The sequence below is a fragment of the Vitis riparia genome, chromosome 16, assembly GCF_004353265.1.
Source record: "Vitis riparia cultivar Riparia Gloire de Montpellier isolate 1030 chromosome 16, EGFV_Vit.rip_1.0, whole genome shotgun sequence".
NCBI lineage: Eukaryota > Viridiplantae > Streptophyta > Magnoliopsida > Vitales > Vitaceae > Vitis > Vitis riparia.
In genome coordinates this window covers 9,199,063-9,217,285 of record NC_048446.1, presented here as the reverse complement: position 1 = coordinate 9,217,285, position 18,223 = coordinate 9,199,063, and the positions used below count along the sequence as shown (strand labels likewise).

The following is an 18,223-nucleotide window of genomic DNA, read 5'->3' as shown; positions in this document are numbered from 1 at the left end:
TTTAAAAATATTAAAAACATATTAAAAACATTTTAAATTTTTTGTTATACAAAAATCAAAGAACAATTTTAAAAAATTATTCTCAAAAACTATTTTTCAAAATTATTTTAAAAAACAATTACCAAACAAATCCTTAATTTTTTTCAAAAACACTTTGTAAGTACAAAATTCTCTTAAGAAAAGTAAAAATAATTTTCTACAAAATGAAAACATATAGTTAAAAAATAATTTAAAATAGACAAAAAAAGAGAATATTTACTAATAATATTATAATAGTACAACGCCCTCTTTTTTTTTACCAATAATGTTACACAATTGATTAATTCCATTACTAATTATAAATATATTAAAATTTTCTATTGCATTGTTAAAATAACTAATAGAGTAAATAAAATAAAAAATAATAACAATAAACAAATATAAATTTTTTTATTTAATTAAATTTCATGTAAAAACATCAGTAACAAACAAACACAATTGGTCAATTTTGTTTTAATTATAAACATACTATATTTTTTTATTTTACTATTAAAATAAATAATAAATACAGTCAATTTCACCATTCAAACATTCATAGATTCCATGAACATTGTTACCAAAATATCATCAAACTTGACCATTCATTATCCTCATCCTCAAGACTACTCCACATAATATCACTATTCACACCTCATATTATTTTAAATTATCTACAATCGGGACAGAAATCAAGTGACAAACAAAAAAGGAAAAAAGATTTCTTTATGGAAACATTTTCTCAAGTGTTTCCAAAACAACCACTTATTAAATGTTTTTCTACAAAATATTGCAAGTGATTTCTCAACACTAATAATAATTTTTCAAAATTTTAAAAGTATTTCCTAAATTTTGTCAGATGTCTAACTTTTTTTTCAAAAACACTTTTTAAAGCTAAAAGTGCTTCTTAGAATCACTTCAACAGACTCTAAAACTTCCAAAAATTATTGGTTGCTTTGGGACTTCCATTCCATAATTGCAGAAAGAAGTGTGTAATTGGGTATTAGATTCTTATTTGGCAAAGCCAAATTCGTCATGGGCGAGTTGTCATTCTCTTCCACCCACTTCTCTATTGCTCTTCGGTCATAGGTGTATCCATCCGCAGCAACACAAGGGTCATGCATTACATCCTGTAACACCAAAAGTACAAGTTACAACATCAAATTAGGCAACATAAAAAGAAAAGAGAAGCCTAGGGAGACAAATCTTCATCACAATTCAAATATCAACTATCCCCTGTGTTAACAAATTTAGTAATAAAAAATATAACCCACACACAGATGAATAGATGTTGCTTGATACAATGGCATCATGGTTGCCAAAAGAGACAGTAGCAATTTTTCTTAATAAATGCTTTGCCATAGAAGGATTTTTTTTTAGTGAATGTGTCACAGTTAATTACTCTTTTTTTTTGTTAAGACGAAGAAACAAATTCTATTTTCTCTCCTATTTACTACTTACTACGGCGGCAAAGAATCAAATTATCGCTATATTTATTCATTTTTCTACTTCTTCTTCCAAGTACAGGATAACCCCAAGGGGTTGTGGGTTTTTTTCTACCAATTGGGGCTCTCCCCTCACCACCCCCATGGGGATGGTCTGGAGGCTTTGAGAAAATTAGTGTTTTCTGAATTATATGAAGCCAGTAAGCAAACAGCGAATCCATGTTTTAAAGCTACTAAAACAAAAGAGAGCTTAGCAAGACGGTTTAATCTACACATACCCAAGTTAATATCAAATCGGGTTTTACAGCTAACCTATGTGCCACAAAGTGATTTCCAACACATGTTCTTCCTCTAAGTCCAATTAGTAACATACTCTAATGATAGATAGATCAAACCCCTATTCACGCCAAGCAATACTCTAATAATAGACCTACCTTTCTCTGTTAATAACATGCAAGTGGTAGAAGAGTTTTGTGCATGCACAGACAAACAGAAATAAAAACAAAATCAATCTTCTTCTACTCCAAACATGCCCAAGTACTAATAAGTATCAATCAGTTCAAAAGACTTTTCCCCTTTGAAATATTGTAAGGTCATACCTTAAGTATTGGGCAGACAAAATGGTTAGGAGGTGCCAACTGAACCTTGGGAGCTGAATCTCGGGACCTGTCAGCAACATCTTTTAATCTCTCCAGTGCAGGAAGTACCTCATCTTTTAAATCGGGCCTGTCTCTTCGGCGAAGCTCTAGACAGCCTAATCCTAATAGAGCCAGTTCTTTTGTTTCTTTCATTGGCCATTGCCCAGCCATTGGGTCCAAAATCTCCATTAGTTGGTCATCTTGAACTGCTGTTTCCACCAGGTGGGCTAGTGCTATTGCTGGTTTTGCAGTCAGCAACTGCAAAACCACCATCCCAAAAGCATAAACATCGGATTTTGGAGAGACTAAACCAGTCCGTTGATATTCAGGATCTATGTAGCAAAGTGTTCCAACAGGACCTGTGTTTATGTTGCATATAGAAGAGTCCAGATTAAGCATTGTTGAAAGGCCAACATCACCGATCTTGCTCACCAAGTTATGATCAAGCAAGATGTTTGCTGGTTTCAGATCACGATGGATGATTGATTTAGGCTTTGAGTTGTGAAGAAAGACAAGGGTTGAGGCTACTTCCCAAGCAATTCGATATCTCTCAAACCATGGAATTGGGGCTGTATTATATTTCTGCAGCAACCTCTCTTCCAAGCTACCATTTTCCATGTACTCATACACTAGGCAACCATGATCAGAACAGGCGCCTAGAAGAAGCAGCAGATGAGGATGACGAATTTTACTTAATACATCAAGCTGAAAGGCAAAGACAACATAGATATAAGTGTTCTGTTCAAACACTGAGTAACCATAGGTTCACTATCATACAAATTTGGTTCACAACGGCTTTGCACCACATGGTATGAAGAGATGCATCCATCATCTCTTAATTAAAAGCAAAGTAAATGAATTGCCAAAAGAGCAATGATTTTTGTGAAATAATGAGTATGCACCTTTCCTAAACTGGAAATCAAACAAACAGAGAAAAATGGGACACCTGAAGTGAGCCCCAAAATAATTGCTGAAAGAGGACTTATAGTTCCCCTTAAGATTAATTTTGAAGACAGTTTTGGTTATTCTGACCTAAAACCAGAGGAATACCATCAAAGCTGGAAAAGCTAGAGACTATGCAAACTTAAGCGAAAAATAGTATGTCTCAGAAGACTTTTGCTTAGCTTAGAAGCAGAAAACACAAACTCAACAAACACACATTTAGTTAAGTGTTTATATCATACCTCCTGCTGGAATTCCTTGGTTATATGACCCTCCTTTGAGTGGAGAACTTTCACTGCTGCAGTTGTATGATGCAGATTGCACCTGTAGACAGTTCCATGCGCCCCCTTCCCAATCTGAAGGTTTTCAGAGAATGATGAGGTAGCAGACACAATTTCTTCCCATGTGAACTCCTGATATGACTGCACTGGACCAACAAGTGCATTTTCAAGCTTTTCTTTCTCTTTGACATCATGCAAGGCTTTGATCTCTGCTTCTTTCCTTTGTAACGCTTCTTTTTCAGCACATTCCCTTGCGTACTCGGCTTCCCTTTTTGCAGCTTCATATTTCTCCTTCTCTTTTCTTGCTAATTCTCTGGCTTCCTCCTCCTTGAGTTTAATCTCCTTAAGCTTATCTGCTTCCTCCAATCGGCGCTTGCTTAGATCGTTTAGCTGATTGGAAAGCAAGAACATTAGCTGTTTTCTCTGCAAGACTAGTCTTGGATTCTAATTGTAAAACTGGCACATGTAGCACTGATACTGTTAGTCTTTTGTCCAGTCCCCAAATTTATGGTGTTATATATTGGTGGTGATGGTCCAAAAACAGTTCTTAAATCAGGTTATTATCAATTACAAGCTGATGTACTGGGGCCTATAGGCCAAACAGGTAGCAGCCAATCTTTTGGATGGTCAGGCATACTAGGCATTAGTACCATTATAGAACTGGTAATCTTCATGAACGATTGCCCAGTCAGGTCATCATAAACATATGAACAACACTAACAAACTTTTTATTCATGAATCAGCTGATGTAACAAAAATTTTTTAATTTGGAAAACAGTAAGAAAGAAATATCATCAAGAACCTAGAGATGGCATATTTGGAAAGAAATTAAGTAGCAATTCTAATAAATGAAAAATGGTTTTGAGGGAGGGAAAAATAGTGCATGTTAAAACAAAAAACAAATAATGGAATTATTGAAAAATTTGTAAGCAATTCAAAAAAATGTTAGATAAACATTATTAAATAATTAGCAAATGACTGATTACAAGCAAAGATTGAAGTGTGCTGAATAAAGTAATCATGAATATTTTGGGAATTCCTGAAAAGAAAAAGGAAAAAATTGGCACCACTCAGGAAGTTTGCATATTTTTATTCATCACTAGTTTTCATTGCAGAAAGGAAAAACTTACCTTCCGAGCAGCATCAATGTTCTCACTTTGAGCCATTGCATATATCCCTCGGACATGTCTAAGTTCAACTCTCAGTTTTTCTAGCTCAAAATTTATATTCACCTGCACATACAAGTGAAACTCGATTAAATTTCTGTAACATGCCTAGTTGTCTTTCGACTGGTTGCACTGAGCTTCTGAACAATAAATTAGACATATATCTGAATTTGTACACATAAGCACATTTGTAGACACCAAAAGCGCACTACTGATCTCAAGTTATTAAGATCAACCATTTCTTTGTGATAAGCAGTTCTGGATTGTTGATGTTTGACAAAATACCCCAGCCAAATAACAAATTCTGGAACATTTTATTCCTTTTTTCGAACTTCCAGTTTTTAGGATTTTTATTTCTTTTTCTTTTTTTTTCTCTTCATTTTTTTTAGGTTTTAATAGTCATAAGACTCATAGCTGAGTCTCTATAGGCTACTCTTAATTAAATTTCTAATGATGCAGGAATTACTCTGATTTTAGGAGGTGAACTAATCTGAGACACTTTCAATTTGCAACAGTCAAAGTATAGTAATTGTGGAGAAATTATACATTGCCACATTCTCAAAACTTGTTTCTGACTGTGGCCAAGTCAAGAATTGTCAAATAGGCTCTAGGGTTTAGGTGTGTCAGTGCACATGAAAGATGTAAATGCAAATCAAACGAGACCATATGTCATGATAGAAGTTGTCAAGTAATAAACTTTCTATAAATAAAATATTATAACTTGGCATATGATACTCATGGCAGAGGAATACAGATATTTCCTTCAGTCAAACAGACGCATTTTTCCCAACCATAAGGTTTTATCCTTCTAAATAATAATGAAGAATAATTATCACTCAAAATGGTTTGTCAGGAAACGCTCTCATCAACTCCCATAAATAGAAGATGCCCTCAGGAAAAACAGGAACAACATAAAAAGAGAGAGCTTTGTCAGATTTTAAGCTTCAAAATTTTTGAAGAACTTTCTTCAATACTGGAAACTCCAATGTTATGTTTGTGTTGGAGCTCTGTAGGATTTACAATCTCCATAGGTTTCACACTTCTAGCATTCGGGCTCAAAGCTACAATCTAATAAGCCAAGAGAAATGCAGAATATCCACATCCATAACATTTTTTTGACAAAATGAGAGAACATCTTATCCTTGGTTGAAAAACAAGCTATTCAAATTCTTTGAAGAAAAAAAAAATAAAAATTGGAGGATATATTCTTTGTTGAAAGAATAGTTTCATAGATTGTACTCCACTTTTTGGCAATTAACAAAAGTTTGATATTTGTTTCTCCGTTTCTCCGTTTCTTGTCTTTGTTTTTTTTGAAATTTTGGTTTACGTAAATAGTCAAATCAAATTCAGATTTCAGACACAAGTTGCTGATGAAGAACCTATTGAAGAAGTAGAAGATCGAATGCACAACGTATGGAGCAAGTTTTAGAAGTTCCTATTGGAAGAAAAGATTCACTAAAGAAAGAATTTGTCAAATGTTAACATAAGTTAGTAATCCTAAAATCCAGTTGATAATCCAAAAAACCAACTTATCACAATGTATTTACTTTGTTGGGGTTAAAAACAATAGTTTGTTCTGTAATTCTTGTTAGAAGAGTCTTTCAAACCAATTAAAAACCGAAGAAGAGAAATTCCATGCTATATGATCTGGGGTAAATGAAGTTTGGAAGGGAAGGCTTTAGTACCTCAGTAATTACTCAAGGACATTTCTTTTCGAAGTGGTGGAGCTTGATATAGGACAAGATACCCTGCAACCACAACTTTTGGGATACTTCCTTTTTTTCAATTTTTTTAATTTTTTTTTAAATTTTTGCTTTTGGGAGTTTCTTATTTTATTTAGAGTTTCAGTAGTTAAAATTGAGTGATTAAAGTTTAGTATGTTACTGTTAGTAAGCATTTTTTTTTCTAAGGTTTTTAATATTTTTTTAAAGATTTTATGGTGTGTATGAATTGGCCTCCTAGTGTAATATCAGATTAATGCTTAATGAAAACATATTTTTCTCTCATTTCTTATAGACTGAAGAACTATCATGACAGATCCCAGGATTTGAAATTGAAAACAATGATCTCCCTTCTTTCTTATTTTCTCTGTGAATTTATGTTTTGATACTCAATAATATGAATTGCATTAGATTACATGTAGGCATGGAAACATACACCCATAGACCCATGCTATGCTGTACTTGACATCATCAAAAACAAAAGTAGTCCCAATAATTTAGGCACAGCTTTCTGGTAAAAAAATTTAGGCACAGCTTCTAGCTGAAAATCTGTGCTTTTTATTGTGTAAACTTTGAAACAATGTTTTTGTCATGGTAAGCATGATATCATGAAAGCATAAGGCTTTTTCACTTAAGAATAAACACAAGCATCAAGTTGGAATCATATTAGTCATGTGGAAAGGCTTTGAATTTCTGGATGAATGTGAGTTCTTCACTAATTCTAACTATACAAAATGTCTGCATACCCTAACAACCATTGTCAAACTTCCAATATACAGTAATCATATTCTATTCATTCTCAAAATCAATTACCGACTAAGAATTCCCTACCAATACACAATTCCAAAATCCCAATCAGCAAACAAGCATTTATTGATGTGATTAAGCTGCTCATGAGCAACTCCAACCAAACATACTTTATTAATGCAAGTTCACGGAAAATATCATTAAAATAAGTCAAGAGGAATGGTAAAAGAAGTTACCTGACTTCCTGACGAGGACTCTGTAAAAGCATCTGAGGTGGAAGCTTGATCAGAAATCCATGATTGATCGTCTGTCAAGAAGCTTCTAGCACTAGAAACCTGACTAGGTGCATAACCAATATCTGAATTACTGGGGCATGGACTCATAAAACTCTCCTCCTCCCTGATATCCAGAGATTGACGTCTAGAAGAGTTGGTTTCAATTGAACCTGTTCTTGTATGGAGAAGGGTCCGGTTTATAGTTGAAAGAGCTTGAAAGCGTTGCATTGGTAGTGAAGGAGAATGAAAATGAGAATATGAAGCTGCAGAACCTGTCTCAGTCAACAAAAAGGGAGAAACATTAAAACTCTCTTCAACACAAATGATTTCCTGCCCAAACTTGTTAGCCTTGAAACTACAGCAAAAACCCCTAGATCAAAACAAAATTGTGTATTTTTCTTAAGTATTGCCCAAGGTAATTTCTTAATATAAGAAAAAAATTCTCAAACTGTAACATACATTGGATTCATTATAATTTATTTTCTCTAGAGGTCACTCATGTCTGCTTCTAGGGAAAATAAATAAATAAACAATAATTGTAGCACATAATGCAGTCTTAGCATTTAGGGATAGCTCAGTCACTCTCTTGTATTTTAGTTATGACTTAGACAATTTGGCCATTACATATTTTGTACGCATAATGGAAACTAGATAACACTCTCTAGTACCGCTATCATGTGAGGAATGATCAGGTTTCACCCAGGGGCTGCAAGATGAGTATGTTCAGAAGAAAGTGCATTTGTACACAGATAAAATCACACACACATTCATCACTAAGTAGATGTAGCTCAATTTATAAATTGAGAAACATAAACACCTGCATGTGAGCTGGAAGTGTGACTTGAAGAACTGGTGGTAGAACTTGCATCACTACTGTCCTCTTTAATGCTTCCATTTTTATCTGAATCCGACGGGCGCACAGAGGATAATTGTCCTTTTGAAACAGTATAGACTGTACAGAAGCTTGGAGTGCATTCTGAGATTCTCAAAGACAGACTTTGTCCCTTAACTTTCCTGTGATTGTTATGTTGTTAACAAGCAAGTTGTGTGAACATGGAGAAACAATAAAAATAAATAAATAAATAAACAACATACAAAGGTTACGGAACAGATGATTCTTCAGATTTAATCTTAAAATATGACAATTCTCAGAATTTTATTTTTTTTTCCCCTTCGCTTTCCTATAATTGTTAATTTGTTATCTCCTTAACAACAGCATTCAAGATGAAAATCAAGAGAGAATAAAAAACTATAGACACTTACATCACATAGGCTATGTTTGGGAAGTTTTTTTGAAATGTTTTTAACCTATTTTCTATGTTTTTAAATATGTTTTAAAAAGAACTTTCATATGTAGTGTTTTATTTTTAACCATTCTTCATATTTGTATCATTATTTTTTTATACAGCCTTTAAAAAACAGGTGAAAACAACAAATAGATATTTTCTAAAACTACTTGCTTATGTGAATTCCTGTGCAGATTTCTTGTTATGCTTTGTTAAAAAATTATTCCTCCTAACAAATCAGCATTGCCCATATTAAGTTAATTGCTTAGGTGCATTTGCACACCAGAGGAAAAGTGAATTGCTTCAAATAAAAGATCCCTATCATTAACTGTGGTGATGCAGCCCAGTCTTTTTAATCGATCATTCTATGTGATGGGTTTGAACCTTTAGAAGCTGCATAAAACATAATGAAATGAAACCTCAAAAGACAGCCCTAATATTTTGCCTGCTTCAAGGCATATTTGCTTTCGAACTGAAGTGGAACCTGATTATAATTATGCAGGGATCTCATTTCTCAACCCAGAGAGCCAAATGAGAGTATTATATACATTGACAGAGATAGTGCATCTTGAATATTAAATTAAAATAAGCAAGGGTTAGTATACCAGCATGCTGTTTTACCTTGAAAACATGCCACTAGATGAAGCTCCAATAACAAGCTTATGGATAGTGCTTTTGCTATCTCCTCTGCTATTGCCTTTGCAACATCATCTGATTCAATCACAACAACATCCACTTGCACCTACATTCAGAATCGTTCAAAGTAAGCTTTTGTCTTTCATGGGATTTGTTCAATATCAACTTTTCAACAAGCAAACTTTCAACCTTTTTATGCAAAAACATCGTCTTGTAAGGAAGAAGCATTTCACTTGTCTGCCATCCCATTTCTTCCAGGTAAGCAGCTGCTACATCATCTCGCACTTGTGAAAGAGGAATCGAATTTCCCACTGGAAGGTTAACAATGTAAAATGACCAGAGAAAAATTAAGGCAAGTTCAAATTCTCAATGATCTTTTACTTTTTCATTCTGACTTTTAGAATTAAGTAACTTCCACATTTCTTGCTCTAAAGTCATTACTGGAGAAATTGAACCACTTAGATGCCAAATGTGCATCCTTCTAGTAAAATTCCAAAGTCAAAATGCATTGCTGCCAATGTGTTCAAGAATCAAAACCCAAAACTATTTTCCAGCATACAGTCTGACTCACTCTCATGGGACTGCTATATAATGCTTTTTTTTTTTTTTTTGATTGGATCTATATAATGCTTTTTTTAATGAAAATAGATTACAGTATCAAGTAAAGACTGGTTATCCAAGCAAAAAGAAGTTTGCATGAATGGTTTCTGAATGCTAAACTTACTAAGAACAACCCATGGTGGGGAATATCTTTAGTCCATGTCAGCCCTTTTTTTAAAATTTTATTTTTAAAAACAGCAATTTTGAAACTACATTTGCACGAATAACTAAACACAGGTGTCATGATATATGCATTTAAAAGTAGATCTACAGGATACAGATCGAATTATACAACATGCCAGCAATTATTAACAAAAGCAGAGGCCTAAGCTGCTCTAATTTCTTTAAAGAAACATTTTATGTCTGTGCTTTCTTATTCCTCTAAAGCTTTTGTATACATGTCTAATAAATTTAGAATTTGGTCAAAGGCAAATTTTTTTGTATAGATGAATGATTATTTTGAAGAGGGATAGCTTACTCGGCGTAGGGACTGAGGTTATCTTCGGACGGACATGTAACATCTTGAACATATGCAATCCCTCGGGAACAAACTTCTCTAATGCCCACCTAACAACATATTTGCTTTTTTTCTTTCCATTGATAGCCACTGCAATGGTGGAAGGTAAGGGAAGCGCCAACGCAAGTTCTTGTTTTTCTTCAATAATTTCTTTAGCCTCCATGACTCAAATAGCTCAATCTACAAAGGAGTTCTCTCTAAAATGAAGAGGGAACTCTAATAAAAAATGTCAGAATCCTACCACTTATAATATCCAACAAAATCCATATTCATTCTCAGAAATGCATTAGAACAAAAGGCTGCCATGATTCCTAGATTGCAATTTTATTTTTTCCTTTTTTACCAATAATCCCACATCTCAAAGTTCCAAATCCCACAAAATTATGTCATTAAGCATGCGAAGCGAATCCAACCGCACAAGGAAGAGAAGCAATCAACACAGGATGGAATTGCAGAATTGATTGGAGAGAGAAGAAAATGAAGAGATGGAGATTTGAGGAGAGTACAACTACGGTGTTCCCAAACTGAATTAGCATGTAAAAATACACTCCAATTTTAAAATAACACCAAAGAACCATAAACCCAGACAATATACTTCCAAATTTCATATAGCACAAATGGAAAAGTTGAGCGCAGCCCAGAAACCAACAACAGAGAGAGATTAAATGTGAAAAAAGCACTGAAATTCAAATACCCAGAAGTGAAGTTTCAAACTTCAAACAATTACAACAGAATATTTGAAGGAAAAAAACGAAAAAAAATTACTGCAAAACAGAAACAAACCATACCAAGTGTTTACAACTTCAAACCCATGTGAAAATCAAGAACACCCATCAATCTTCAACCTTAAAACAACACCATACAAAGAAACAAGAAAAGCCAATTATTTTCCCACCCCAAAACCTCCCAAACATTTAGAAGAGACGATTTCGGTGGGCTTTAAACAATGCAAGTTAGTTGGGAAGTTTCAGCACAAGCCGCTTTGTGCTGACGTGAAGCATAAGGGCTCCACACGCCTCACTCCCCTCGGCTTCCAGGCAACCTTGCCGTGAGCGGCCCCATCCATTGAAAGCTACATTTAATGTATTTTTCTCGTATTCTAGTTTTCAACCCATTCTTATCCTTTGGAGTTGGGTTTATTTTCGGGGCTTTTCCGAAAATGATTTTCATCGAATTGTTTTGAGTTAGGATTCGGTTGACTGTTATTTTCTGGAGACCAACTAGTAATTTATGGAATTAAAAACAAATTTTTCCATTCTTATTTTTTCTTCAAGGTATATAAAAAAAAGATAAATATATATATAAAAAAAAGAGATAAATATTTAAAAAAAAAAAGAGATAAATATTTAAAAAAAAAAGATAAATATATAAAAGAAAAAAAAAATAAAATAATGGAAAGAAAATTGAGTAAAAAATAAAATTATGCATGCCATGTTTCGTGATAGATATTAATTTGCTAATCTAAAGGTTTTAAAATTTATTATATTAATGATTAATTTTTATTCACATAAATTATATTTTAAAATATATTTTGCAATCATTACTATAAAAGGCGAATCAAAATTCAATTTCAGTTTCTTTGTTTGAAAAAAGGAGCAACTTGGACTTTTTTTTTTTGGATTTTTGTATTGGTGGCTAATAGAGTTGACCCAGTAGGTCTTGGCACCTTCTATGGTCTACTTTTCTAGGCCAATTGAAAACAAAGGAGTGTGATGGCTGTGAGAAGAGTTGATGTGAAGGAGATTTGGATGACTTGATCCCATTGTCTTTGCATCACCGCTGTCTCTTTGCCCTGCTAAAAGCAACCTTTAAGGGTGAAATCCAACTCTTAAAATGTGTTGGAAGCCGTTAATGACAGGTGACTCAAACTCATGAAATCCTGTAAATCAATATGCTTATCATACTTTTGAATAATTCAAAATCAATAGATTTTGATAGTTTATAATCATGTTTAAGTGAAACCATTTAATATATAAATTTTACTTTGGTCAATCTTATAATCTATTTAATTCATTTCAAATTTGATTTTAGATAAATAAGTTAATTAAGTCTTACGAGTTAATTCTATAAACTCATATATAATTTGACTCGATTTACTTACTAAACAGTATCTAATTATTAAATAGATTACATCGTATATTATCTATTTAATAATTAGGTCAAAATTGAGTTTATGTTTTTAACTCAATTATTATTTGTGTTGCATTTGAATTAACCAGTTTAATTGGGTATCAAAATTTTGACGGACTCTATCCATTGGTATTTCAAAGAAATAAAGACGTATATATATATATTTCAAATGTGATGTAAGAAGATTTTATTTCATTCATTTTTCATAAATATCCTAATGTTCTCTTCTTTTTTTTATTTATTTATTATAATGCAATATTAGTTACTTCTATTTCATTTTCTTATAGCCTTAAATATAGAAATTAAATATCACATGAGTATAAATTTAATGTTTGTCAAAGACTTTATTGCTTATTTCAAACAAAATCTTTGTAAAATATTAAGCTATTTGAGAAATCATTTATTCGAACTAGTATATCTGCAAAACATTTATGTCATATTTTGTTAGTGAGATAGTATGAGGTAGGATAAGAGATGATATATAATATATATCTCATCTCATATCCTATTTCATTGTTCAATCAAATTATTAGATAAGATAAGTGATAAAGATATATTATCTATCCTATTTTGTTTTATCCTTTCTAGGATATCTTAATCTCATGTTAAGATATGAGTATTTCATGTATCATAAATTTATTCTTTTATCATTTTTTTATATATTCATTTTGTAAAATAATTTTTTTATTACAAATTAAATTATGATTAAGAAAGAAAAACTAAAAAAATATTTATAACATAATATTAATATATGATATATAAATTATTTTTTATATTGAATAACATAATATAAAAAAATATTTATAAAGTTTAAATATTTTAATCATGAATATTATGAAATACAAAAGACTTTTTTTAAATAAAAAATATTAAAATATGATACAATTTTTATTTTAAAATTTGAAAATAATATATATTCCATTTTTTTTATTCATTTTAAAAATTAAACATAAATATAATATAATAAAACACATATGATTAGATATATTATTTTAAAATATCATATCTATAGGATATATATATCATAAGATATCATATTTATTTAAAAATCATATCATAAAATATGTATGTCATATCCTATTATATCCTAAACGTAGCCTTAAAGTAGAAGAATTTTGAAATTTATAAATTTCTTTTCAATAATCTTAAAGGAAAAAACTTACTTTATATATATAATTTATAATTATTTTGTAAAAGTAGTATGATGTTAATATAAAGTAATTTATTGGCAAGAAAAGTGATGTCTTCTAGAAGACGGCAAGGAAAAATGTGAACATGTTGAGAGTTGAGAGAAGGGTCGGTGAATGTTTTAAATGCTTGTTGGGTCATCAGTCATCACTATCAGTCTTGTGTAAAGTTTGTATACGCACGAGAGGGAGAGACCAGGTCAAATTTCTCCTTATCAGTTACACCTACTGCCCCTCCCCCTTCCCCTTCTCCTTCCATGACTTTTCTCCATTGCCAAACCAAAGGGCCCCCCATCCACTCTGGATCATGTGATTCATCTGTCAATTTCATTGTTGAATTATATTAATGATTTTGTTTTCTTTTTTGGTTAGGGGGTCCATGAATATGGAATTATTGTTAATATATTGCTCTTTATTTTTTATTACTTACTTCATTTGGTCTTATGTTAGGTAAGACCCAGTGGACTTTGAAAGTGCAGACAGTCAAACAAACTTATATTGTAATTTCAAAAGGACAAATCACATTTTTAAATATTTTCCTTAACAACTTTATAAATTTATAATTCCCATATCTCTATTTCCACTTTTTTTTTTTTTTTTGCAACTTATTAATAGTAGTTGCTTCATTCCTCTTCAATTGTTTCAAGAATTAATATTTACAATAAACCTATGCCTCTTTCCCATGAAGGTAGCTTTCTTGGCTTGAAATGGTATATAAAAATTATAAAATTAACACCACAATTTTCAACCATTTTATGAAAAAAATTACCATTATTTTATGGAATGTATAGAATCATAAAAATCAGATAGTGTTTAGGAAGATTCAAATTGTTGTTCAAAAAGCTACCTTAAAGTTTCAAAATCTTAGGTTTGTATGATCGATTCATATCTTTAATTAATGAAAATTTTAAATTAAAATTTGATGATTTAAGGGTAGAGAATAAAAGTGCATCAAGTTGGATTATTAGAAATTCTAATGGAATTGTAAAAATGGTTGCAAGTAGACATATTGACAATGTTTCAATCATTATTGCGGAATGTATAATTTTAAGAGATGACTTGTTAACGGGCAAGAACAATGAGTTCTTAAACTTAAAAATTGAAAATGATTCAAAAATATTGTTTTTAAACCTAGAGATTGAAGATGACTAAAATATAATGATAGATTGTTATAATAATAATAAAAAAATATATATTTCTAGTTCTTTTATGTTATTAATGGAGGATGTTTAGAAATTATCTCAAGATTTAAATATTTACAATTGCATTCATATTTATTGGTAAGCAAATAGAATAATAAACTATTTAGTTAAAAAACATATTTACAATATAAAGTTGATCATTTGAAGGTCAAATTTTCCTAAAGATGTTACAAAGTTTGATTTATTGTTGTTTATCTTTCAATCAAATTTATAGATATTCTATTTCATAGTCTCTTTTCATAAGAAAAAATAAAAAATTACAATAAACATTTTTCTCGTTAATCTTTACTACTAAATAATAATTTTTATTACCATATTAATTTTTTTTTTGAAAAATGGGTTTTAACTCACTAATTTGAAATATATATATATGAAGGAATCTTAACTTTTATAAATCAATTTTATCTTCATTCGTTTAAAAATATTTTAAAATAAGTGCACTTTTTTATAAATCAAATAATTATTTCTTAAAATACCCTATTACTTAACAATGTTAAATAAAATTATCAAAAAAAAAAAAAAAATCGGATCCTCAAGTGATAAATAAAATCTTTCTAATTCTTTAATTAATAATGATTTTATATTTGTATTATATAAATTCACTCATCTTCTCATTTTAAAAAAAAAATAAATTTGAATAAAAATTTTGTTAATTGACATCAACAATAAAATAAGAAAATTTAAAAATTAAAAATACAATTAAAACTAAAATACTTAAAAATTAAATATAATTAAAACAAAAAATTAAATTAAATACAATTAGAACCGAAAAACTTATAAAAATAAAATATCGACTCCCTTTGTATTTTCAAATCTTTCTCAAATCTATATTCTCTATTAGTATGATTTAGTGAAGTGAAAGTTAATATTTAATTTTTATATTTTTAGTTTTAATTGTATTTTTAATTTTTAAAATTTCATATTTTATTGATCTCAAATTAGTTTTCATGATAACAAAAATTATCAATTGGTGTTATTAACTTGATAAATAAAAAGTTATTTTGGCAAATAATTATTTAACTTGTGAAAAAATACATATATTTTAAAATAATTTTAAATAGACGAAGATAAAACTAATTTATAAAATATTGGATTTCTCTTTTATATATATACAAATTAGTGAGCCAAAACCCATTTTTCCCAATTTCATTTGAATATGGGTGAGTGAGCATCTCCGTTGTTTTTTTTTTTTTTTTTTTGGGATAATTTCATTCATCTCGTCTAAGTTTTCTGTTAAATACATTCGATTCTTGTAAATTTGAAATTTTATTAAATATTTTTTTTTATCTTTTTCATTTTTTATTTTCAGTCACTTTCTATCTTTATTCAAAATAAGGGAAATACATAATGAAATTTTAAATTTATGAAGATCAGATGTATTTAATTAAAATTTTGGAAAGACAAATGAAATTAATATTTATTTTTTGGTATTAGGTATGTTCAATTTTTCTAATTTGAATATTCCATGGTTGAAATTTAAACAGATGATAAAGACTTTTACTATTCCATAGTTGAAACTTAAATGATATGATAGGAACATGATAATATCTTAGAGACGTCGTGAAATTTTATAATAAAATTATAATGAAATAGAGTAATATATGTGGGTAGAGATGTTTGAAAGAGACCCACATGTGCTATTGTATTAATGTCCCTTCTTACTACTTTCCGAGGTAGTTTTCAAAGTCGTCGTTTTGTGGAAACTTTGAATGGCTTGGAATCATTTGAAGTTCGTCATTGCTATGCTATGTTTGCTTATGGGAAAGTTTGATGGAAAATGACACGTCGAAAAATGGGAGGAAAGAAAATAAAAAATAAATTTAAAATTAATAAATTATTTTTATTTTTAAAAATATTTTTATTTATTTGATTTTTTTATACAAAGATTACATAATTTAACAATATACAATTTTTTTTTTAAAAAATAATTTTAATTATATTTGTTTTTTTTTTATGGTAAAATTAAATATGAGAAAAATATTTTTTTAACATATTTTTTTCTTAATACTTTTTGGAAATTAAGTATAGTCTAAAGTGGTGTTTGTTTTATTTACTTAATTCTAAATATAACTTTAATGCTTAATAGTGTTAAGTATTAGATTGTTTGTTTTTTTTTTTAATCTTTTATTTCTATTAAATATTAAAAAGTAAAGAAAAATCAATATAATATTTTTTCCATTTAGAAAAAGCTAAATATTTTAATTTTTTTTATTCATTAAAAAATTTATAATAAGTTATGAAGAAGTAAAAAAATAAATGACTTAAAATTTGAAAATAAATTACTTTTAACTAAAAAGCTAAAAAAACAAATGCCTTCTAAATCTTATTCAAATTTTAAAAATGACTTTGAATGAGGAAAAAGAAGGAAAAAGAATCAAAGAGACAGGATAATAAAATGTTAGAAAGAGTTTGTCATATGCCCATGTAATTTTTCATATTTGATTTTTCTTAGGTTATGTTTGAGTCTTTGAAAGTTTGAAGGAATATGTATGAGAAAGAAAATAGAGAGAAAAAGTAGAAGGAAAGAAAAAGTAAAATAAAAAATAAAAAAATAAATTTAAAATTAATAAATTATTTTTATATACTACTTTAAATTTTTTTCACTTTTTTTTAACTCTTTTTTATAAAGATTAAATAATTTTAAAATATAAAATTTTTTTAATAATTTTAATTATATTCGACTTTCTTTTATATTTTTTTATAAAAAAATAAATGACTTAAAATTTGAAATTAAATTAGTTTAACTAAAAAGCTAAAAAAAAAATGCCTTCTAAATCTTATTCAAATTTCAAGAATGACTTTGAATGAGGGAAAAGAATGAAAAATAATCAAAGAGACAGGATAATAAAAGGTTAGAAAGAGTTTGTCATATGCCCATGTAATTTTTCATATTTGATTTTTCTTAGGTTATGTTTGTGTAGACCCCCTCTTTGGCTTTGTTTTTTTATATATATATGTGCATTTATATTTAGCCTAGCTGCCACTTGGGAAGCGCCTGGAGGATGACATTTGAAGGGGACCCGGGCTTCTTGGAGGAGCAGCCGCATGGAGCACGTGACGAGGCAGGTGGCCCTCGCCCATGGTGGTGGTTGGGGGCTTCAGAAGGATGACGGGTGAACAGAGGAGTAGAGATGGTTGGCAGGAAAAGAGAGAAAAAGAGAGGGAGAGTTTTAGAGAGGAGGGGGGGTTACAGACAGAGGGGAGGACTGGGGGCTTGTGAAGATAGGGAGCAGAGGGGGGGGAGCAAGAGAGAAAAAGATCTGAAGACCCATTCACATTCCTCTTGGCTCAGGTATGATTTTAACCTATTTTGCTTTCCCCTGTTTTGAACGGCTCTCCTCTGTTTTTAGTCATTTGCGGATTCCTTTGACATGGGGAGACCACTCGTGCATTTTGCTTCCTATTTTAGAATATTCTGAGTGTAGACTCGTCATG

At 30.2% G+C, this 18,223-nt stretch overlaps 1 protein-coding gene across 5 annotated transcripts in view; it reads right to left on the bottom strand.

Annotated features, from left to right (window-relative positions):
* Positions 1-589: 589 nt before the first annotated feature.
* Positions 590-18,223, bottom strand: part of LOC117932988 (U-box domain-containing protein 35-like) — a 42,327-nt gene continuing 24,693 nt past the window's right edge. For 2 of the 5 annotated variants that reach the window (XM_034854330.1, XM_034854329.1), the window contains exons 6-10: positions 7,192-7,508; positions 4,452-4,553; positions 3,283-3,711; positions 2,060-2,803; positions 590-1,145 (exon numbers count right to left, since the gene is read on the bottom strand). In XM_034854330.1, the coding sequence (XP_034710221.1) occupies positions 960-1,145; positions 2,060-2,803; positions 3,283-3,711; positions 4,452-4,553; positions 7,192-7,508 (1,778 nt within the window). In that variant the 3' untranslated portion in view covers positions 590-959. Of the gene's footprint in view, positions 1,146-2,059; positions 2,804-3,282; positions 3,712-4,451; positions 4,554-7,191; positions 7,509-8,047; positions 8,245-9,137; positions 9,259-9,341; positions 9,464-10,230; positions 10,467-11,057; positions 11,220-18,223 lie in introns of those variants that run through there. The other 3 variants (XM_034854332.1, XM_034854333.1, XM_034854331.1) reach the window with 3 other exon arrangements.